This window comes from Amblyomma mixtum, chromosome 5 (genome assembly GCF_055824585.1).
Source record: "Amblyomma mixtum isolate Tamu chromosome 5, ASM5582458v1, whole genome shotgun sequence".
Taxonomy (NCBI): domain Eukaryota; kingdom Metazoa; phylum Arthropoda; class Arachnida; order Ixodida; family Ixodidae; genus Amblyomma; species Amblyomma mixtum.
In genome coordinates this window covers 9,442,502-9,465,573 of record NC_143016.1, presented here as the reverse complement: position 1 = coordinate 9,465,573, position 23,072 = coordinate 9,442,502, and the positions used below count along the sequence as shown (strand labels likewise).

Here is a 23,072-nt window from a genome sequence, read left to right as displayed (position 1 = left end):
TCATTTCTCATAAAAATCAAGCGAACACAATTCAACTTTAATCGCACACAGTTTACTTTAGTTAACATGGAGAACAACTAAGTGTGAAGCAAAGCATGCGACTGTTTTGGGTGTGGTTATAGAAAATGGCAGAGGGCAGCCCAGATCAGGTGTTATGAACTGGCATGCTTGATAAGGAGCAACCCTTTTAGTCATCCACGACAACGTGTAGGTGTGGGCAGTGTTTGCGTCATCCACTCATCATCATAGAGCAGCAGTGATAAGAGTAGATCCGCCTTTTTTGTTTCACAGCAAAGGCTCAGGCTCAGCTGAAATTCTGAAAAAAATCTGTGCCACTTCCATAAACCATGACAAGCCTTTTTAGCATCCGGTCTTCGTGAGGAAATAGCCACACAACAACACATCTCCCAGCATGAGGAATGCATTTGGTTGTAATCATCCAAGAAAAACTCCTGCTTGCACTTTGTGCAATCATGTGCCCCGCCCCTGTATCTTCTCGCCCGACCATTCGGCCGCCCATTCGCCCGCCCGTTCGCCCGCCCGTTCGCCTGCACGCATGCATGCATGCACACTCACACACACTTTTTCACAAGGCATAGCCTCAAATTAAGCAACAGGTCAGCTAGCAGTGCATGCAGTGCAACCAAAACAAGCAAGAACGAAGATGGGGGGGCTCACTCGAGGGCATGGTTTGGGCAAGAGACATGGGCAGCACTATGGATGCCGACTGGCCACCCACCATTCCGGGGCTCACCAGGATGCCTGTGGCCAGGGCAATGCAAGGAGACGAGCACACATCAGCTTCAAGAAACTGGTCACCATCCTTCAACAAGGCACACGTCACTTTGCAAATGAGAGAAAGAAATCCACTTAAAGCAACTGAGCAACTGGCCAACCTGACGTGATTACGGCAATAAATGAGGAGACAAGGTACACCTGATATAAAGACGTTTTCAAACAGACATGAAAAAACAGAAAGCAAGAAATGAAACACTTCCAATACAAGTACTGCTGTTGAACTCTTCGTTCTTACTGCCACCGAGTGCTCTCAGCCATCAGACAATCAGAAAGCGAAGGATTGAGAATGGAGAAGTGTACAACGCAATAACTGGCATTTCAGCTGTGCCAAACACCGCAGTTCTGTATGGTGGCCTGGCGAGATGTAACAAAAAGCCACATAAAATCTATCAGCTCCAGAGAACTGCCTCGATTCTACATGAAGCAATCAAGTACGAGCATGAGTCGGAGCAGACATGTTACATTGGATACTAGACAAAAGAAACTAGGTTTTAGGTTGTGGAGCTAACTGTCAATACATAACATCACAAATTAGAGCTTGTAAGCAGTGAAAGTACTTACAAGCTTTACGAGCACCCAGGTCATCAATTCCTCACTTTTGTTGCCGAAAGAAATAGTGGTCAACCAATTTTTTGAATTCCAATAATTCGGACTTGCACAATAATCCAAATTTTACTGAGGAACCATTATAACACCTCGTAGGAATGCGTACTTATTCGCGACCAATATTTCTGACTCGATGGAGTCCAAAAGTTTCGATTTTATCAATGAAAAAATAGGCTGCAGCAAGAACATGAGTGTGTGAGTTGTTTTTTTACCTAACAAAGATTTAAGCAAGCCCTGCTACCATAACCAGCCAGATCTTCACCACCATAGAAGGTGCCATCTCGAGTTCCAAGCAGATTCAGTAGCATGGATTGACCTGGCTAGGCTCGGCAGTTTCATACTTGGTTGTTGTCATTCCAGTTAATGGTACCTTCCTAGTTCCCATCAAGGCAGTCAACAAACAAGTGTGCGAATCGGCAACGAGGCAGCAGCAACATCTGCCGTAGGTTAGACAATGCCGTGGCCCATATTGCGGACGGTTTGGGGGAGGTGCTGGGAGAGGAGGAGGGTCAGTCGGAGGCATTCGCTTTTTCCTGGGAGTTTCCTTCTTCGCAGGCTTCGTGACCGTCGTTGCCCAGAAAAAGCAGAGGTCAGCCCGTGCAACGCGGGTGTGCTAGTATTGGTGACCTGAGGTGTAGTGCGGATAAACACAGCGCAGACAAGACGAAAGCACAACTCAATGCCATGTGGGAAATGGCCAAATTCACGACTTTTCATTAAGCCGGTTGTTCTCAGCAAAACGATTTCTTTCATTCAGGGGAAAAAGAAAGGCATGGTGGAAAAAACAGAGCAAACTTAGACAGAAAACACAGAAAAGAGGGGAGACACTACAAGCGCTGACTCGCAACTAAGGTTTATTAGAAAGAACAGAACACAATATATACAAAAACCACCCACGACTGCGTACGTCATAACAGATTATACGTGCAAGCGTGCAGGATAATCTAAACAGAAGCATCGCACGTGTGCACCCGGTTATTTAAGTACCTAAATTCCAATTCTAACAAGGCCACTGAAGGATCACTCACGCACCGTTTGCCGGTTTTTCGGATAAAGAACGCTTCCATCAGCCCCTGGGTCACCTTATCTTGGTGGAAAAAAGCACGTCAGTTTTCGGGAAAAGGGGTGTGCATTTGCAAACCCGGCAGTGTGCGGGAAGGTTGTCTCGCGAGTCACTGCCGAGTAGGTTGCGGTGCTCAAAGAGCCTTACATTTACACAGCGCCCCGTTTGCGCGATGTACACCTTACCGCAAGACAGTGGCAACCGATATACAACACCCTTTTTGCAAGGAATGAAAGGCGCCACATATTTTGTTGTACAGGCCTTGCGATTCTTGTGGACACCAGCCGCCAGTTTTTTGTCCACTTGTGGGCAAATTGCAGCGAGCTTCTTAGGAGCCAAGAACACGACCCTAACATCGTACCTCTTTGCCACGCTCTTTAACCCATGGGAAAGCCTGTGAGCGTACGGAATGATGGCTGGCCTACGGCGCTCACTGTCAACACGGCCTCTTCCGTTGGCTCCTGTCTTAACCCACCTCAGAACTTTTTCTCCTGCCCTGGAGATGACGTGGTCGGGAAAACCGCTGCTTTTCAATCGTACCACTTGCTCTGACACACTTTCCGCAACACGGTGGTGGCACGACCTAGATGTGGCGGCTTTAAGGCACAAAACAGTGATACCGTCCTTGATTAGTTTTGAGTGCCCTGACTCATAACTGAGGAGTGGCTTGACGGTGCGCGGGCGATACATCCAGCAAAGGTGTCCCGGAGTAGCTCTCAAAGACAAGTCAAGAAAGCGTAGCTCGTTGCCAACAGAAACCTCCGTAGTAAAATTTAGACCACGACTGAACTGTCTGAACACCCTCAGAACGTCAGCCATTTTCGCTGCAGGGTGCAGGGTCTTTTCTGTGTTTTCTGTCTAAGTTTGCGCTGTTTTTTCCACCATGAATTCACACCAACTAGCCCAAATGTCTGCTTTGCTACAAAAAGAAGGGCATTCTCTCACCTTGAGCTTGCATTTCACCTGCAGCTGCAACAGGCTGGAAGACTTGGCCAAGGCCTGTGATGACCGATGCTGCTGATGCCAGCTCTGCATTGTGCCAAAGCAAGAGATCACTGTGTGTGCGTCACCAAACAGCAAAAAAAAAAGTGCAGCTTATTTAGCTACACAAGCTGTTCTACATCCCTGGAAGGTACCAATGATAAGAGAGTTTGAGCTGCCCCCTCAGAACTCAATTCTCACACACAGCAGCACACTCCTTTCCTGCCTAACAGAAAATGGGATGTACCACGTGTGCGCCAATTTACACAAATTCCAGTTTTATAAGTTTTAAAAATTCTTTACTCACCAAAATAAAATATGAACTCAAAGTAACATCAGTCCATTTAATGCACCAACGCCACGTGCAAGATCCCAAATTCCACATGACGCTTTGAGAGGCTGCACTACCAAAAGAATTTCCTAACCATAAGGCATGTTATGCTCTTGCTGCTCACTGTCAGGCTCAAATATGTTTTGCCAAGTTACACTTGGTTTTATCAGTCATTATTACACTTCGTTGTTTTGCTTTGTTTCCTCACCAACTGAAACACCTCCCTTTCAAGGTTTCAAGGAGCACAGCAGCGAACGAACTAACGAGCATCCGACACTATAGGCTTGCATGCCTGTTGGCCCGGACCACATCAACAGTCCAATTTATCCAGATTTACAAATTAAAGGGGGTCAAATTATAAAGGTTTCACTGTACCAATAGCAGACTGACGAGGCCTCAAGTTTTAGCACATTAGCAAACGGGACTGTTTAGATGTGCGCCCAGCTTGCAAGCAGGAAGTATGTTACTCACGCTGAGTGGCACCTGGCAGAGACATCGCAGACTGAAGAGTCAGACTAGCTAGCTGCTGCTGCTGCCATTCTGCGAAATCTGTATGTGTCTGTGGACAAAAAAACAAACCACTTATGTACACTGCCTGTCACACAAACTGCCACTTTACATTACCACTGAGAAAAGGTCTAAATAAAGAAATGTTTTCTGCCCAGTTACAGTTGCCGTTACCAGTATAGCTACTGCTCTATCCCCTAACCAATGCCTATCCACAACATGACCGCCTGCTAAGCTCCGACCTCAAAAAGTACCTTACATAGCCGTGTTATTTCAAGCTGGGCTGCCAACACTGAATAGTAACAGTAAGTGTTACCTTTTGAACTTTGAAACGCTATACATGCCCACCAAAATGACGGCATACAACAAAATGCAAATATGGCTAAACAGCCATTTACTCACCGTTTGGATCAGGCTAACGGCCAGAGATTTTGCAGCTTGAAGTCCCTCTAAAGTTGGATGCCTGCCAACAAGAAACAGTAACGAATTAATACTCTCTCAACCTCTTTGCACTTTCAGTACAATCTGGTACAATCTGTACCTTGCTCAATTACAGTCATGCCTTATCAATGAACACTTTGGTTCCTTATCAAACTCTCCATAAAGAGCGCCATCCACAAAAATGAATCGCGGAAAATAAGCAAGAAACATTTCATTCACAAGAACACTGAGATCACAGCCTGCTTCTGCACACAGCCATGTGCAGTGAAGTGAAATTAGGCAATTGTACCTTGGATATTTGAAGAAAAAAAATAACTGAGGGAAGTGTGGTCTGCTATTGTGGTTGTTCACACCCACGAACTGCTAGGAGAGGAGTCACACCCGTGATGTGCGAGGCCTTTGCATACAGCCCCCTGGCTCCAAAGATTTCTGTCTTTGTTCCAGAATTCCACACCAGTAGCATCTGTTTCTTTTCCGTCTGTCTTTTTTATCACTACTCACTCTTCCACACTGGCCAGTTGCTCACCATGTCTTATTTTCAGGACGCTGACTGGACATGCTTTCCTAATCTCTAGCTTTTGAGTCACTCTTTAAGCTTTACTACATCCAAAGCAACAGAAAAACTGAAGTGGTCCCAGGCAGCACGAGAGGTGCACTGCCCCTCCCCATCCCCATCTTTTCTCCTCTCCCCTTACCAAATACTAGCCCGCAGGCGACTAAAAGTTTGCTGATGCAGTACGCATGGAAAGATGAGTCTGAGACCCATGTGCTAGGACATATCAGCACCCAGATGGCCGACATGTGCTGACCAGCCCGAAATAGCAAAAGGTGCTGGAGAGCTTTCTTTAGAGCTTTCTTTACAAGCATTCATGCAATACATCGTGGCAAATGAAGAGGCGCATCCAACCAGGCACACTGGACTGTTAGACATAAAACCATGAAACAAAGACCGTCACTGAGGCATTTCAACCCTCTCAATACCTCTGGTATGTGTCCTGCTCAAATGCAGGAAAAGAAATATAAGGTTAGGGAAGTCAAGGTCTTGTTCACATCACTGTCCATAATTGTGACAAAAAAACACTGGCCCCAATGGGGACTGCATTTGCACCCTGCTCATTGTTCAAACGGCGAGATTCATTATAAACAAGGCACACCAATAGAGAACGTCTGGTGCCAAGAAAAATTGTCTAAATTCAAATCATCAGGATTAACAGGGCACAGCTACATGTCCACAGGAATGCCAACAGCGCACACCCATACTTGCCATAATGGTGATTGGTCAATAAGTTCAGTTGCACACTGGGTAGAGAGAACACAGCTGGCGATAAATGGCATGTGCTGATGGCAGACGGTCAACAGCAATATAGGAAAGGCACGTGTGCACACTGTACCCACAGCGTGCACAAGGCGAAATCTCGCAATTGACTACCATACATACTGGTACGCAGCTGCTTGCTGCAGGGCCAGTGGCAAGCCACTATGTGTCTCACTCGAATTAACCACTGGATACACTCAAGACTTTCAAATCATCAGATCTCTTGACTACCTATCTGAAATACATTATAGTTTCATGAGACTGGTTTACACGGCTTGAATAAACCAGACGTTCATCAAGTAAGCAGGAACCTGTATCTGAATAAATTCAGGCCCAATATAGAACTCTACATATCACTTTTGGCAATTTTAACAGATTTTTAGTGCCTAAAAACTAGTGCTAAAAAAAAACATAGACAAATGAAAATAAGTGCTCACGTGATGTGAATGTGAAGTGGTTCAAAGGCTTCTCTTCCCGAGGTTGGGTCTAGGAATCCAGACCCTTTGCCACGCAGCGTCACGTTGGCACCAGTTGTCGCCTTGATGTGATCCAAATAGGAACCCTGGGCCCCATCAGAAACTTTAGCTGAACTGCCGATTCCACTGTTGACCGTTCCTTTCTCAGAAACGTTGTATGTGATAACACTTGCATCAATTACAACTCAACCCTTGACAATGAAGCCCAGACAGTGCACTATGCATGAATGCCACCACCGTATGAACGGCAGCTTTCTATAAAATATCTATAAATGTCCAGAAATCTGCCTGATAGGAAAAAACACAACACACACATCTTTCTGTAAACTACGCTACGAATAAAAAATTTGACCGACAATTATGGCACTGCCTAATGCGGAACTGGAGCACAGCTCGTATGGTGTTTGATTTTGCGCGCACTTCTTCGAAGCTAGAACCACGGCATGGGTTGACCGACGGCGTTAAACGCCCTTCATATATACAGGGTGTCCACGCTAACTTTAGCCAAGGGTTAAAAAATAAAATATTTGAGGTAGGCCAGGGAAACCACTTACTTACATCTACCAACCTGCTTGCACATCATAGGCAATTTTCTGTTTTATAATTAATTAATTATCAATTAAGATAATTTTTCTAAATGCGTAAATATTGACTTTAGACAGGAAATGTGAATAGAAAAGTTGGAGAGCACCTTCAGAAACCCCCATCCCATTTATTTGCGGTAAAGAAAACCTCAAGTGTATCTTTTTTCCGAGCTCCAAAGAAAGCCCGCGAAATACAAAAAAAAATCACGTGACTAGCGCATTCGTGCGCCACGATTGTGCTGCTCTCAAACGTGGCTTGAGTGAATGAAATCAGCTGCTGGCAAGGCGCAACTACCTCAATGCGCCAGCAGGCCGATATGTCAACGGTGCGAGCCAGTCTGCAAGCGTGACGGTGCAAGTTGCAGCGAACGCGCCGGGAATTGTGAGCTGTGACAAGGCCAAAGGTGACAAACACAAATTCGAGGAGTTTTATTCGCCACTGAGAGGCAAAAGAAGGTAAGTAAAATACTTGCCTATCTTCTGTTTGTGTTTTGTGTTTGTCACCTTTGGCCTTGTCACAGCTCACAATTCCCGGCGCGTTCGCTGCAACTTGCACCGTCGCGCTTACAGACTGGCTCGCACCATTGACATATCGGCCTGCCGGCGCATTGAGGTAGTTGCGCCTTGACAGCAGCTGATTTCATTCACTCAAGCCACGTTTGAGAGCAGCACAATCGTGGCGCACGAATGCGCTAGTCACGTGATTTTTTTTTTTGTATTTCGCGGGCTTTCTTTTGAGCTCGGAAAAAAGATACACGTGAGGTTTTCTTTACCGCAAATAAATAGAATGGGGGTTTCTAAAGGTCCTCTCCAAGTTTTCTATTCGTATTTCCTGACTAAAGTCAATATTTACGCATTTAGAAAAATTATCTTAATTGCTAATTAATCAATTGCAAAACAAAAAATTGCCTATGATGTGCAAGCAGGTTGGTAGATGTAAGTAAGTGGTTTCCCTGGCCTACCTCAAATATTTTATTTTTTAACCCTTGGCTAAAGTTAGCGCGCACACCTTGTATAGGGCACACACAGACACACACACACAGACACAAAATGCGATTACCCTTGCCGCTGTGGCTCGATAAAATGACTGCATCCTGCGAAGATACACGCACTTTGAAAGCATGCAGACAAAGTAACCCCTCCAGTGCACGTAACTGGTCGAAAAAGTCAAATTTTGTCCAGCCACAGCAGTGAGGGTAATCGCATTTTCGAAATTCTAAAAACTGCTATGGCTATTACTAACGGCCGGCTGTAAGTTTCTAATTGCAACCAGTAGCCTAACTGTTACAGTTAAAAGTTAATTATCAGAAATTAGTTAAGCGCCTAACTAGTTAACATTATTTACACGTTTTCTGATGTCTGTCAAAGCAGGTATTATTGTGCTGCAGAAGCCACCTTCATACCTGAAAAAGCCTATTTTAAAAAATTTTGGTTCACTTAAGATGGAACACCTGGTATAATTCGCATATTGTAGAATCTTGATGATACGAATTTTTGGATAATACGAATTCGTGAGGTTCCCTGGCCGGAGTGCACTGTGTACAATGTGTATAATTTTGGATATCCCAAACACTCTCGCATGCCGCTGCGGATGATACAAACGTAAGAGCTTTGGCCGCACTCTCAAGCACTAAATGCCGCCCATACGTTGCCAATGTTGCGATCGCTAGTGCGGTACACACCGCAAGCAGTGACTGGCAGCGCGCAACTCGCATATCACCAAAATTGCAATCGCCAGTCATGCACAGTAATTAAGCTGTGGCTGCAATTAAATCTCGGCAGCCATGAACAGATCTGAGTGAATGCCTTTCCTGTGCTTCTGCATACAAATTTAGTTCGTTTTGGATGATCGTATCGTTGAGATTCTACTGTATATCAAACTTCATCTTTCTTACACATTCAGATTACAGTTCTAGTGAAATGGAAAACCTGCATCAGCACACGTACACAACTCACATGAAAGAACGAGCACAAGCAGCCAGACACTGTTCACATAGCCAAATGGTAAGCATTATACTGCAACCACACAATATCTATGTAATCGAAGAAACACATTAGAGACTCACCCCAGGACCAAGAATCCTCTCTCGTACTTGATAGGTCACTGGTGCATGTTCAAGACCCACAAAGATCTTGTCTTGAATATAGTGATGCTAGGTAAAAGCACATACATAGTGACATTTAAACTACAACTCAACAAAAAAGAGAGCCTCGCTAATTCAAAGCCCATGAGATCATGTAAAACGGCCGAATTAAGGGGGGACACTGGTCTTGAAAAAAAAATTTTTATAAATGAAGTCACAGTTACGAAATCTTTAGGGAATGTGTATTTTTGTGTGCTGATTCTAAATATGTCATTTAATTTCATGCAAAACAATTCCTTGAGCACTTATGCACTTTTTATGCTAGTATTTTGCGGAGAGTTTTGAAGAAAATTTCCTGTGGGAAACTCACTGAAATGTATGCCATTGGGTTCTCTTGACACCAAGGAATACAATAAGGGTGAAATTGTCTTGCTGCCTATCATAGAACTTAAGTTATAGAGTTTTGAAGTTGTCGCTTCAGAAATGAGAAGGGAAGTGTGTATTCCTGTTTCTGAAGTGGCAGCTTCAGTACCCCATAACTCAAGTTCTATGAGAGCCAGGATGATAATTTTACCCTTATTGTATTCCTTGGTGTCAGGAGAACCCAATGGCATACATTTCAGAGAGTTTCGTGCAGCAAATTTTCTTCAAAACTCTCCGCAAAATATTTGCATAAAAAGTGCATAAGTGCTCAAGGAATTGTTCTACATGAAGTTAAATGACATATCTAGAATCAGCGCACAAAAATACAGGTGCCCTGAAAACCTCATAACTATGACTAAATTAATAAAATTTTCTTTTCAAGACCAGTGTCCCCCCTTAAGTGGGCTTTAAAAAAAAACAGAATAAAAGCTGCAAACACGAAAAGCTGTGCACATTCATACAGGGCTTCAGAGTTGCTACCACTGCACTCAAGAGAACTGCAGTCAACTTTAAAATGTACACTGAGGACAACACCATCCAATTATTGTTCTCGATAAAAACTGATTCTGTGGCTCTTTCTCGCAGTGTTGACACTTGTTCATCAGCAAAAGGTGCATTTATTGCCAAGATAATTGAATTTATAAACTGTCTTTCTATTCGATTCCAACTCATAATGCCCTTTCTGAAAAGAACAAGCTGCCACTGTTTTGAAGTGAATGGTGGTGTAGCTTAGCCTCTGGAATCCGTGCTTAAAAATTGGTGCCAATGCACGCATTTTACTCGCGAAATCAGCTGGTAACGGCGACACCTGCATTTAATTTTCTGATTTTCTAGCTTATAACGGCTTCGTTTTAGGTAAGAGTGCCCTCTCTGTGATTAGAACACGGCCCCCTATGGATATAGGCCAACTTCTTCTATTAACACCTCATCAGAGTGTCGCCACTGTCCGCGCAGCATGTGAAACATCCAGTAGACCTCCTCTTCTGGCCCATGTCATCAGCCCACGTGTTTCCGGTCCAATAGGCAAAACATGCAGCATATTAAGGAGGCTTTAATCAGGAGAAAGACTGCGACGAACACCGAGGAGCCTCTAATCACTAGGGCGCAGTCGCATAGGCATCGCGCCATATAATGCAGTAGCACGACATTGTGTTATCAGTCAAACATGGACAGGAATAGAGGCAGAGCGCTTCGGTTGAGACAGTGATGCCCGTTCACGTATGTATTAGGCCAAAGAAACAAACGTTCGGTTGAAAAACGATCTCCGCAGCATTGTTGGCATCTATTTCAGTCCAAAAAATGACTAGACAGAGTTCGAAATATTGCACGACGGTTCCTCAACCAAGTCCAAAATATCATGGAAGTCCGAATTTTTGCAATCCGAAAAATTGGGCGTCTCCTGTATGCACCAAGGAGTTGCACTAAAGATATTAGGAAAAAATTACTCAGTTACCAATGTTTCAGGCAACATCAAAGCAAATATGGCAGTAAGAAATCCCAAAAATGGACAGCTTTCAATGATCAACAACCTGATGGGAAGAGTGCACTGTGAAAAAGAACCAAGGAAGAAAGGACGGCCATGGTACTCGACAAAACTTAACACCATTAATGGCCTGTCCTTCTTCATTGTACCAAAAAAAAGCACCAACAACGAACCAGCACCCTCTTTCAACCACCACCCATCCCTCCAACAAAAGGAAAAAAACAGCAGTGCTTTCACAAGAGCCTCACCCCAGCAGCCTGGGCTGTCAGAAGACTCAGCGCGGCAGCCGCCATGGCATTCGTTTCGGCGAGCTGCTGCTGCACAAGCTCTGCGGTCGGGTCAGTCACAGCAAAACTGGGATCATCCTTGGTGTGCTCCCGAATCACCACACTGATCCGTCCCATGGCCTCTGAAGGATTGCACAAATCATCCAGCCGTGTTAAAATGGAAAAAAAAAAAAAAAATTTCCATAAACAGCAGCTTTGGTAACAAAAGCAGCAGGATGTCAACGCAATGCACGAAGCATAACTGACGCTTTGCTTCGAGTAATTTGGTACAGCCAGACAATGACTGGCCATATGTCACGTGTCAGGCAGTGCCTGCCAAGCACCGCTCCAGTGATTCCGCATCTGTGCTCTGTTTCACACATGTGCACAGTGCACTGGAAGCTACACAGGTAAAGTATGCATAAAGCTGCAACACTCCACCGCAAATCACACTTAATTCTCATGGCCTTGGCGAGATAACGCGTCAAGCACGCTTACCATTGCTAAATCACGGTACTTGGACAATGTCACAACCAAAGATACTCGATTTGTTTTGGTAGTAGGTGTTGTGGTAGTCAGGTGCTAAAGTCAACCAACTTTAGGCTTCTTACTTTGCACTGATGACAAACCACTCTATGAAACATTCTAACCAAGGTTGTTCGCAAGTCTTTCTACAGGTACCCCAGGGAGTGTCAAACAAACATCCCTCTTTCTGCTTTCACAACAATGATGACATGCTTTATACCCGACACACAGATAGTTTCAATGGTCATTTAAGTCAATGAACATCGAACTCAATGAGGACCAGCCAGTGGTACACGGCGGTTTTCGATGGACATCGACTCAATGGAGGTTTGTGAATGGCTATTGGAATCTCAAGGACCACTGAGAACAGCCTCATTCTCACCATACGCTGAAAATACAATAAATGAAAACACAAAATAAACAAAAATATTTTTTTGATTTAATAGAAGAATTTGAGACTACATTAGCCGGTTCATAAACCAATTTTTATTAGGTAGCCAAAATGACCACTCCTCAGAACATCTGGCGGCCACAACGTAGACCAACCAAAGCTGTTCTTGTTGTGCGGCATCGCGGTGTTCCACAGTGCGTCTGCCATTTCTGTCCCTTTGCGCACTTTGCGAAAAGCAAGACCAACAAGTTCCCCACAAATGCTGCAACAACAGTGCCATGAATCATAGTGTTTGTACGTTCATTCTTCAAAGCTGCTGGCACGCCGTTTTATCGCTCTGTCTGTGACGCAAGACATGGCCGATTTATCTCGATTGAACACATCAAGGTGGAGCCAATTCTACGTTGTTCCAGAACATTGTGGTAACCCTGCAAGTGTATTTCGAAAGTTCACTGTCGGCTTTAAATTGAGTGCTGCTAAAAGCAGCAGGCACTCTGTTAGACGACCACAGAGTATGCTTGTTGCTACGCCACCGCCAAGTCATTCAGTTCTTTGTGGGCGCAAGTCAGCCCAAATAAAAAGTTTCGTTTGGAAGCCATTCTCACTGCCTTCCTGCTAGCCGCACTGCAGTCACCAGCTCATGACAATAGTAACTATGTACATGACACAGACGGTCATTGATCTGTGGTAGCTTCGCCAGTGAAAAGTGAATGCTTTTGAAATGAAGTGCGCATCATTGTCCATCGTCGCCCCACCATCGCTGTCTCTACTTTGTGCCGAACTGCGAAGTATCTGAATAGACTTTTCCGAACAAAGCTTCAATTAAAAATAGCACTTATTCCACCATTCAGCTTGTTTAAGCCTGTTTCTCTAATCACTTTTGCTCAGTGTTGCTACCTCTAACACCATCTGTCGGATACCACAATCACAACTCAATCATCATTGAAATCTGCCTGTGTGACAGGGGCATCATTTTACTATCCTTACTTGGATAGCAAATAAGGCTACAGAAATTCCTGACTGACCTAATGAAGCAAAACAGTCATGCTGTGTCACTTATTAGGGCAAATTTTCTCTACTCCAGAAATACTAGTTGAGAAACTCACAAGCTGCACTCACTTTCAATTGCATCCACTGTCGGTGCTTGGATATGCAGATAAAGAGCTCTGTCTCTGTAACAATAGGAAAGAAAATAGGAATGCATTTCCTCATTCCAGCAAACTGAGATAAGGCATAATGATGAGCTTTCAAGAGCTGGGCATGAAGCCCAGATTGAAAAAAATAAAAGCACACCAAAAAAAATCAGAGGCACTGTGACCATGCATGTGCAGGCACACACTGCAGAATAATGCAAAGAATGTGTACTTTTTCCAGTCTTTCAACAACTAGGCATTTCTTAAAAAAATCAAGGCACACTAAACCGGGATGCAACCATACTCCATCAATAATAGCATAAATACATCTTATACCCCTGTCAAGCTCGCAGAAAAAAAACAGCGAAAAAAAAAAGCAACTTCTCACCCTGATCCAGCATTCAATTTTTCCACCGCTCCCATGTAGCGACCTCTTGTAGACATAACTGCCCCGGTCGAACGGCATATCTGCAAAAATGGTGTACTTATACTCAGACCATGGAGATGACGCTTGCATGCCGTTTGTCGGGACTTAAGTGACAGCAAACGTGTATCCGATGCATGGAACATGTCAAGCAGGCACTTGGGACCTCACTACAACCAATTCCACATGCTAATCGCGCAGTATACCTTTATATGCTTGCAGTATTGGTTAAGTGTAACAAATAGAAATGTGAAGGCTTGAAAGAAACACAAAAATTTTGGCAAATAACTTTTTTTGTTGTTTTTTTTTCAGCCGAGCAAAAACGAAAAAAAAAACATTTCTTATGGAATCTTGAGGTTTTACGATTGCTTGCTTTCAGTTTAGGTTTATTTTTTTGCTTTGAAAACGACAACAGCGTGCATCCTTGAACAACTGGAGCTCAGTCATCATCGCCAGTGCCAGGCAGTGTTTTTCAAACGTTCGTGCTGCGGGTACATGGGTTGTAGGCCAGGTCACATAGATGCTCCAGGCTGAACTTAATGACACACCTTTCATACTTGAACTCAAGGCTGAAATAGAACAAAATGGCTCAAAATTCTGCAGCGCGACACACATGGCACAAAACAACATAGACTGCTGTGCACGTACACAGCTTTAGCCAAATACAAGTCTAGCCTGTTGGCGACGGAGACGGGGTAGGAAGACTATACAGTAACACTACGCTAGATCAAGCAAGATGGACTCGCACTGCCATCTAATGAACTGTAGGCGAAACCAAGCGAAATCATTAACTACTGCGGCCTATATCATCTAAAGTGGACAGGGCTGCAGAGTGCTGCCATCTGTATTCTCACAAAACAAACAAGAGAAAGTGTACTCTGAGCGCATGCCACTTCGTTAGTGTGGTAGACGGTTCTGGTTGTGACAATGATTTGCCCGCTGTCAAACGTTTGGGAACACTTTTCTGTGAGCAAAACATCCACTGGTGGAACAAAGTGAGCAGCATGCAATTACTACAGTGTTCAGCATTGATTTCCGAAAGCCACACATTTGACGAGGCACCTCTTGGGGTGTAAGAAATGCTCGCTGGACATCAAGGAAATTTACAGCAAGGAAGCAAACGCCAAGCATCCAGACTGTGTGCCAGCTCAGTAATCAATTGAAACAAGTGAGTCAGAACTCTGCAGACGCGATGAAGAGCAGCCATTGCCAAAAAGATTTACGAGTGCTGCGGCTTTTCTAGATCGTATAACTCCAGAGCAGCAAAGCCAAATAGACACTGCCTTGGCTCGAGCAATCCACTCAACGAATGCCACTTTGTGTGACTGAGAATTAACACTGGAGAGCAGCTTTCAGGATGCTTCGCCCATCGTATTCTCTGCCTTCTCGTGGACCGCCTTCTGAGTGGACCTCTGCTGGACTCAGAGCCCACGCGAGTAAAGCAACATGTTGAGGAAACTTTCAGAAACTCTTTGCATCTGAAACTTTTGACAGATGGATGGACGAACATTCGTGGCGAGGCAGTCATGAATTTTGTCGTGGCTACATCAAAGCCATTTTTCTACTCATCTGTTGAAACGGGCCAAAATCGTCATACTGTGGTGTATGTTGCTGCCAAGATCTGCGAAATGATTGAATCACTGGGAAGTGATATAGTAGTGGCACTAGTCACAGACAACGGCAGCAACATGCAAGCAGCCTGAGGTACTGTTGCAAGCAAATGTGAGCATATCACATGCATTGGATGTGCGGCTCACGGCCTAAACTTGCTTTTAAACGATTTGATGAAGCTAAAGATACTGGAGGATGTCCATCATATGGCAAGGCAAGTTATAAAGTATGTGAAGCGTATGCACACAGTTGCTGCAACGTTGCAGTAGAAACAAGAAGCAAAAGATGGTAAAGGGAGATCGGAAACTCTAAAGCTTCCGAGCAAAACAAGGTGGGGAGGTATGACTGTCACTTCAAAGTCTCCTGAGAAACAAGGAAGCCCTTCAAAAGACCATGATATTAAGTGACCTCAAAGTAAATAAGTCCTTATGAGAACCTGTTTTGGGCGAGGACAGTTTCTTGAAGCCAATGCAAAGCTGTCTGCTTCTCATTACACCGATTTCTTCCGCCATAACGTCACTAGAGTCAGCCAATGCTCTGCTGTCCGACGTCCAGAAACCTTCCAATCCATCAGAAATGAACTAGCAGCAAACCTGGTGACCTCCGCGCTGACAAGCAAGGAACAGAATCGAGTGAAAGAAATTGTCAGCAGGCGCGAAAAGCTTTGTTTGCGACCTGCCCACATTACTGCTAATTTGTTGGATGCAAGGTACACACGAAAGCATCTGGACGATGCACAGATTGCGAATAGCTATGAGTGAATATCTCTGCAAACAGGACATCAGTAAACTTATTTCCAACGTAGCAGAGTACAGGACGTCCGCAGGAATTTGGTCCAGGACAGGGGTCTGGAACTCCGCGAAGCACGTGGCACCATCTACCTGGTGGCAAGTCCTTTGCACCAACCAGCTGCTAACTCCTCTGGCTTGCCAACTGCTGCAGGTACCCCCATCATCCGCCAGCTGCGAACGAAACTGGTCACGTTTCGGAAACGTCCATACAAGGCTTCGCAACAGGCTTTCAGGAGAACGCATTTGAAAGCTTGTGTATGTACAGTCGAACCTAGCTGTGGACACAACTTCAACTCATGCTGCTGCGCGTAGTGCCGCATCCAGCGACAGTGACTCCTGAGTCCGATATGGAGTGACTTATAGGTCAGTTTTCACGTTCCCTTTCTCGGTGCAATAGAATAATTGTAATGGGAATGACCGGCAGCCGTTCACGCGGTGAGACGAAGAGGTGAACGAAGTGCTGCGCTGGTTCCTGAGTGACTCCTGGGTGTGTGCCTGCCGTGATGAGTCTTTGATCAGCGGCCTCCGACCTGAGCTTCGAAGACGCACCCATACACTTGGTGGAGGTGCTTCAATCCCCGTCCCGGTGCTCAACCTGGAACTTAGGAGCGGAACAATACTCGCATCGCCAACAATGCCAAACGCTCCGACTCAGTCATTGCCGGCCAACCCTCCCACCGTCCTCTGTTCCGGAGTGCAACGCCAGCGCGACCCTTCTCCATTTAGCAGTACGGCCGACCCACTTTCCCATTCACCACTCCCTTGCGATTCCGCCTCTGCCCTCGTCTGTGCCTACGATTTCTCGTCGTTTGGTGCCCCTGATATGCTCTCCGGACAAAAGCAGGATCCTTGGATCAACTCCCTCCACACCTTCCTGTCTAATCCCTCGCCACTTTCTTCGTCCCGAACTCTTCTTCGCCAAGCCCACCATTCTGCCGTTCGCGATGGCCTCTTATACCGGCGTAACTCGTAACTACCTCTCCAACGGGCGGAAGTGGCTGATGGTGATTCCTCGCCACCTCCATGCTGCGATCTGCGCCTCTTTCCACGCAGATCCACAATGCGGCCATGCCGGTGTATTGAAAACGCATGCTCACCTGCGTCTGCATATTATTGGTGTGGTATGTACCGCTTCGTACGTCAGTACATTCAATCATGTACAGTCTTTCAACGTCGCAAGAACCCTCCCCACCATGACCCCGCTCCATTGCAGCCGTTACCCAGCCCCGCCCGCCGCTTTGACCGCGTCAGCATTGATCTTTACGGTCCGCTTCCCACCAGTTCAGCTAACAACCGCTGGGTCATCGTGGCCGTTGACCACCTAACCCGCTACGTCGAAACGTCGCCTCTCCAATCTGCTATCGCATAGGATGTTGCTTCTTTCATCCTACACCGTCTTGTTCTTCGTCACGGCGCCTCGAAAGAACTGCTCAGTGACCGTGGCCGTGTTTTTCTATCGGAAGTCGTCGCGGCGCTGCTAAAGGAATGCCAAATCGTTCATCGCTGTACCAGCGCCCATCACCCTCAAACCAATGGCATGACTGAGCGGTTCAACCGCACACGAAGTGACATGCTCGCCATGTACGTTGATACCGCCCACTCCAACTGGGACAAAGTACTTCCTCTCGTAACTTACGCGTACAATACTAACCGTAGCAGACGACGGGATTCTCCTCTTTCTTCCTCTTATATGGTCGCGAGCTTACATCCACCATGGACACCATCCTTCCCTATCGTCCTGAGCCTTCCGAGACCACACCCCTTTTCAAAGCTCACATGTATGCCGAAGAATGTCGACAACTTGCACGCTCTTTCACCACACAGCTCCAGCAGCACCAGAAACACCGTCAGGACCCCTCCGACCCTCCCGCGTCATATCCCTCCGGCGCACTCATTTGGCTCTGGGTGCCTTCCTACACTCCCGGCCTCGCCACGAAACTGCATTCCCGCTATCACGGCCCTTACTGCGTTTTACATCAAACTTCTTCCGTGAATTACATAGTTGAGCCCCTTGACCCATCTCCGAATCATCGTCGCCGGGGGCGCAAAACTGTACACGTCGAGCATCTTAAGCCCTACTATATGACCCGACCACTCTTTCGTCCCCGTAAGTCGCCAGGATGGCTTCTTTTCGCCGGGGAGGTAACTGTAATGGGAATGACCAGCAGCCGTTCACGCGGTGCAACGAAGAGGTGAACGAAGTGCTGTGCTGGTTCCCGAGTGACTCCTGGGTGCGTGCCTGCCGTGACGCGTCTTTGATCAGTGGCCTCCGACCTGAGCTTCGAAGACACACCCGTACACAATAAGTTCTTCCCACAGATATGTTATTTATATCAGCATATTCGCCTGAATTGCGGAGCATTATTCATAATCTTGGTGCAGTAGAACAAGAAGTTCGTTTCACAAATATGGCATTCATATCTGCACATTCGCCTGAAATTCGGGGCATTATTATTGATCGTTGTGCTATTGCAAATAAATCTGTTCTTGCCATGTTTTGCCAAATTTCCAATTTGTCATGAAAAAACCTGCAGAAAACAGTTTTTTTTTTTTTCAAGCCATTCAAAATTTGACCTCGCCGCGGTGGCTCAGTGGTTATGGCGCTCGGCTGCTGACCCGAAAGACGCGGGTTCGATCCCGGCCGCGGCGGCCAAATTTCGATGAAGGCGAAATTATAGAGGCCCGTGTGCTGTGCGATGTCAGTGCACGTTAAAGAACCCCAGGCGGTCGAAATTTCCGGAGCCCTTCACTACGGCGTCCCTCATAAACCTGACTTGCTTTGGGACGTTAAACCCCAATAAACCAACCAAAATTTCCTGAAATTTTACATCTCTAGCAACAAGGCCCTTTGAAGACATCAGCAAACAGCTCTACTTAACCGCTTGCGAGCTTTACCATACGCAGCGTTGCAATGCTTAAATGAAGAAGACCTCACCTCTTCTTGAAAAATCCCTTTGGTCAAGATGTTGCGCGCTGGCAGTGGAGCATCATTAATCTCCACTTCAGTTGTAAACAAGTCTCCCGAACTACGGCCCGTTACGCCGTTGATCTGCGCAAGCAAGCAGATAGTTAGACACTGAGGTTAAGACAGCACCGCATACGCTCACGACACAATAGCGCAAGCCGACTCTCGGAACATACTCGAGTGACAATCTTACCTTTAGCTTTCCTTTGGCAACAAGCATGGCGTTCACTCTTTCGGCAGCCTCTGCCGCAACCTCCAGGCAGCTTTTACTCATCTTGGTCCCTTGGCCGCACGACAAAACCACTCAAGAAAGGAAGGCTCTCAGATCAAACTAATAAAAAGTTCAGTAGTACCTGCGCTAGCTAGGCAGACGAACCCATTTGTTCATTAGGCCTATCGACTCAACAGCATAAAAAAAATGCTGATGCCGGTGATCGGTTCTACTTTTTCCTGACATGCGACACCATATACTTGGACGACACCGTAATATTCTAGACCGAACAAATTTATCAACAAAACTATTTTTATCGCAATATTTCTACGCATAAATATGCAGAAGCAAATAAAACTGGCCAGCAAAATGCCGCAGTCAATTTCGGTTTCGGTTCAGTTTATATTTTGACGAGTTCAGAAGAGAGCATAGAGCTAATATACCGAAGAGAGCAAAATAGCTTTCACGTAGAATGTAGAAACTGCGCCAGACCAGTGGCCAGAGACAAAAGTGCTTAAATCAGTATCAGAAATAAAAAAAAAGCAGCTAGAGTTCTGAAAACACAGCTGCAATTAAATGGGTTCCTGTTGTTTTGCTGAAATTTTACTCATACTTTCCTTTTTTTTATTTTTGTCAATGAATGCCCGATATTTCAAAGGGCAGTCGAGTAAACACGAGGGCATACAAAGATGTGACGTTATTTTAAGAGTTCTCAGAAGAGCGCAGTTCTCGTAACAACATTTTCTTTCCTCCACGATTGTACTGCGATGTACAATTGCAGTACGTGCAGTATGATTGTACTGCGAAGTGACTGCGAGAACATAAGTGCTACAGCAACGTGATTTTGGAAAGAACCGGCAAATATCGCCGGGTCTGGTTGACAAATGCCCCGACTAAGTATGATTTGGCTCAATATAAAGCAGAACACATCTGTGACCTACATATCTATTTTTCTTCCTTGTCTCCGACCGTTAATTGAACCACACACATTTATATTTATAAGTATAGAAATAAGCTTTATTGAGACTGTAATAAACCTGTTAAACCTTGTTGTTCGGCTAGTTGGTGCATATAGCCATATTTAAAAGATGCAAGTCAGGACACGGGAACAAGGATGGGAGGAAAAAACATGGAAAGAAACACACAGCAACGACGCTGTAGTGAAGGGATCGGGATAATCTCGACCACCTGGAGTTCTTTAATGTATACTGGCATTGCACAGTACTCGGGACTCTAGCATTTTTCCTCCATCAAAATGCAAAATATGGCAAGACGCCACTTCACTGCACGATTAGAAAACTGCCTCTGTTTGAGTCATCCCCAAACCAGGCTGCCTTACCAACTTGAGACCAATTAACAACGTGCATCGGAAAGGTTATGGAAAGACACACTCAGAAGGTACGAATGGCACTTACAGAACACGGACTACTACCACCTACACTATGTCCTGTCGACACATCTTTACTCAAGATGTGGCACTCCTTATCACAAATGTCTACTCGATACCAAGCAGAGCTCAGACCGCCACCCTTGTGGAGCTTGATGTACATAAAGCGTTTGACGACACTGAACATGGTGCCCTTTTACGTCGGAAAGCACATGACACCCACCCTGGCTGATGCTTCGTGCAGTATATCACCTGCAGCTTCCTCACCAATAGCAAAGTGCAACTCCTCATGAGCAGCTCGACCATTCCTACGGCACACCCACTCACACAAGGGTCTCCTCAGGGAGCCATACTTTGCCCCATGCTTTTTAACATTACACTAAAAGATCTCCCGTTGAGACTGAATGCAACTGCCTGGCTCAGACATATTATTTATGCTGATGACATAACGCTCTGGAGCACATAGGGAAACCGGGGCATAATCCAGCAGGGTATAAACATCATCATGGGGTACCTCAGCACTATGGGACATGAGTGCTCACCTGACAAGGACGATATGTAGTGGTGTTAGATGACCACCATACGAGAGCAGAGAGCAGAACAGTGAAACCTAATCCAACTGCACGTCAACGGGCAGCTCATGCCTCGCAAACAACATACACAAATCATAGGGTTCCACTGGTAACAATACGGCACAGCAGACATCTGGATGAAAAGAACTCTTCAACAGGTCAGCCAAATTGCACATGTGCTCAAGAGAATCAATCACAGGAACAGAGTCAGGGAATCATAACTGTGCAGGAACACGGAAGCTATGGTATATACCAGAATTATGTATGAACTGCCATACCAGCACCGCACTGAACATCAAATTCGCCAGCTCAGCAATCTCTTGAGACGCGTAACCCGCATCACTCTCAGGGTCCCCAGCTGGGCGGTTAGTTTGTCGGAGGTACGACCGTATGCAATAGCCTTAGGGAACCAATTTTTATGCATCAAGAAGCAAACAACTTCTAACCAAGGTCAAGACATACTAGAGCTTATGGGTCACGATACGACACATCTACCCCCCATACCTCCAGACAGTCCACCATGGGACACACTGCTACGTCAGCGTTCAGCCTATATCCAAGCATATGTACCAGGACAAAGACACTGAACAACGAAGAGCACCAGCCAACTGATTGACTCATCTGCCATGACAACGCAAGCTTCAAAGCAGGAAAAGCAGTAACGGCAGAAATGCTGGCAATTGCACAAGTTATCACTCACCATGAGCACCACTTTCCGGCAATCACAATCCACATGGGCTCACAGGCTGCTTTGCAGGCCTTTGCTCGCAGTCAACTCCCTTCCGAAATACCGATCACACTAGCTACGTATGGACAAAGCCATCCAACCTTATCTGTCCACCTCAAATAGGCCCCAGGCCATTCTTCCTTCGTAGGCAATGACTGAGTCCATTCTGCAGCCTCGATCTCCTGGTGTTCACATACCTCCTAGGCTTGGCCAGAACCATACTTACCTGAGCTGGGCAGGGCTGAACATCATAAAGAGTGAAGGGCCTACTCAAAGCACTCTACATAGCCAGATGAGCCCACCCTAAACCACCAGGCTTTCTCCCTCAAAAGCACGCAGAGCTGCTCAGACACGCCCAAATGCATTCACTATCCAACCAGTTCACGTTATACAAAATACAACAGGACACCGAGACACCCCACTGCCACGCGTGTGGCTCCATACCCACACTTGTCCCCACATAATGGAACTGCCCAAGAGCCAATGCCACACAGCGTCGCTCACTGTCTCGCAGTATACCCACGTGAGAGGCCTGGGTTGCCCACCTCAGCAAAACGGCATCTCATATGGAAATCTGCAGCACCTGCTCACCATCTTGGGGGAAGAAACTTAGCCCACTCTCTCTCAAGAACACTGACCTGGACATGGTCGTTTAAATAAATGTTTTTTCTTTTGTCTCTCCATCGAAATGTAACTCCCACAGCTGGGATTGAACCAGAGACAGCACCATAACCACCGAGCCACCGCAGTGGTCAAAACAAAACAAAACAAGAGTTCCTACCCTCCAAGGTAAATAACTGAAAGCAATCTGGTGATTCATTGTTGCGAATGTGAAGCTGCAAGCCATTTCTTAACAGGACAGAGACACATGCATACAGGAGATATTGAAGCGTTCTGGATACAAAAAGAAGGTAACACTTGCGTTAGCACCCCATCAATAAAGCTCAAAGCAAAACAAACTCCTACCCTCCAAGATA

The 23,072-nt window shown here is 45.7% G+C and overlaps 1 protein-coding gene across 2 annotated transcripts in view; it reads right to left on the bottom strand.

The window, feature by feature from the left end:
- LOC149341296 (uncharacterized) overlaps positions 1-19,627 on the bottom strand; it is a 42,454-nt gene extending 22,827 nt beyond the window's left edge. The window contains exons 1-11 of one of the 2 annotated variants that reach the window (XM_089543321.1): positions 19,392-19,627; positions 19,169-19,282; positions 13,796-13,875; positions 13,394-13,446; positions 11,341-11,501; positions 9,169-9,255; positions 6,480-6,604; positions 4,689-4,749; positions 4,251-4,338; positions 3,413-3,496; positions 679-762 (exon numbers count right to left, since the gene is read on the bottom strand). In XM_089543321.1, coding sequence (XP_089399447.1) covers positions 679-762; positions 3,413-3,496; positions 4,251-4,338; positions 4,689-4,749; positions 6,480-6,604; positions 9,169-9,255; positions 11,341-11,501; positions 13,394-13,446; positions 13,796-13,875; positions 19,169-19,282; positions 19,392-19,472 — 1,018 coding nt within the window. In that variant the 5' untranslated portion in view covers positions 19,473-19,627. The remainder of the gene's footprint in view (positions 1-678; positions 763-3,412; positions 3,497-4,250; positions 4,339-4,688; positions 4,750-6,479; positions 6,605-9,168; positions 9,256-11,340; positions 11,502-13,393; positions 13,447-13,795; positions 13,876-19,168; positions 19,283-19,391) is intronic. The other variant, XM_089543322.1, reaches the window with a different exon arrangement.
- Positions 19,628-23,072: the final 3,445 nt, after the last annotated feature.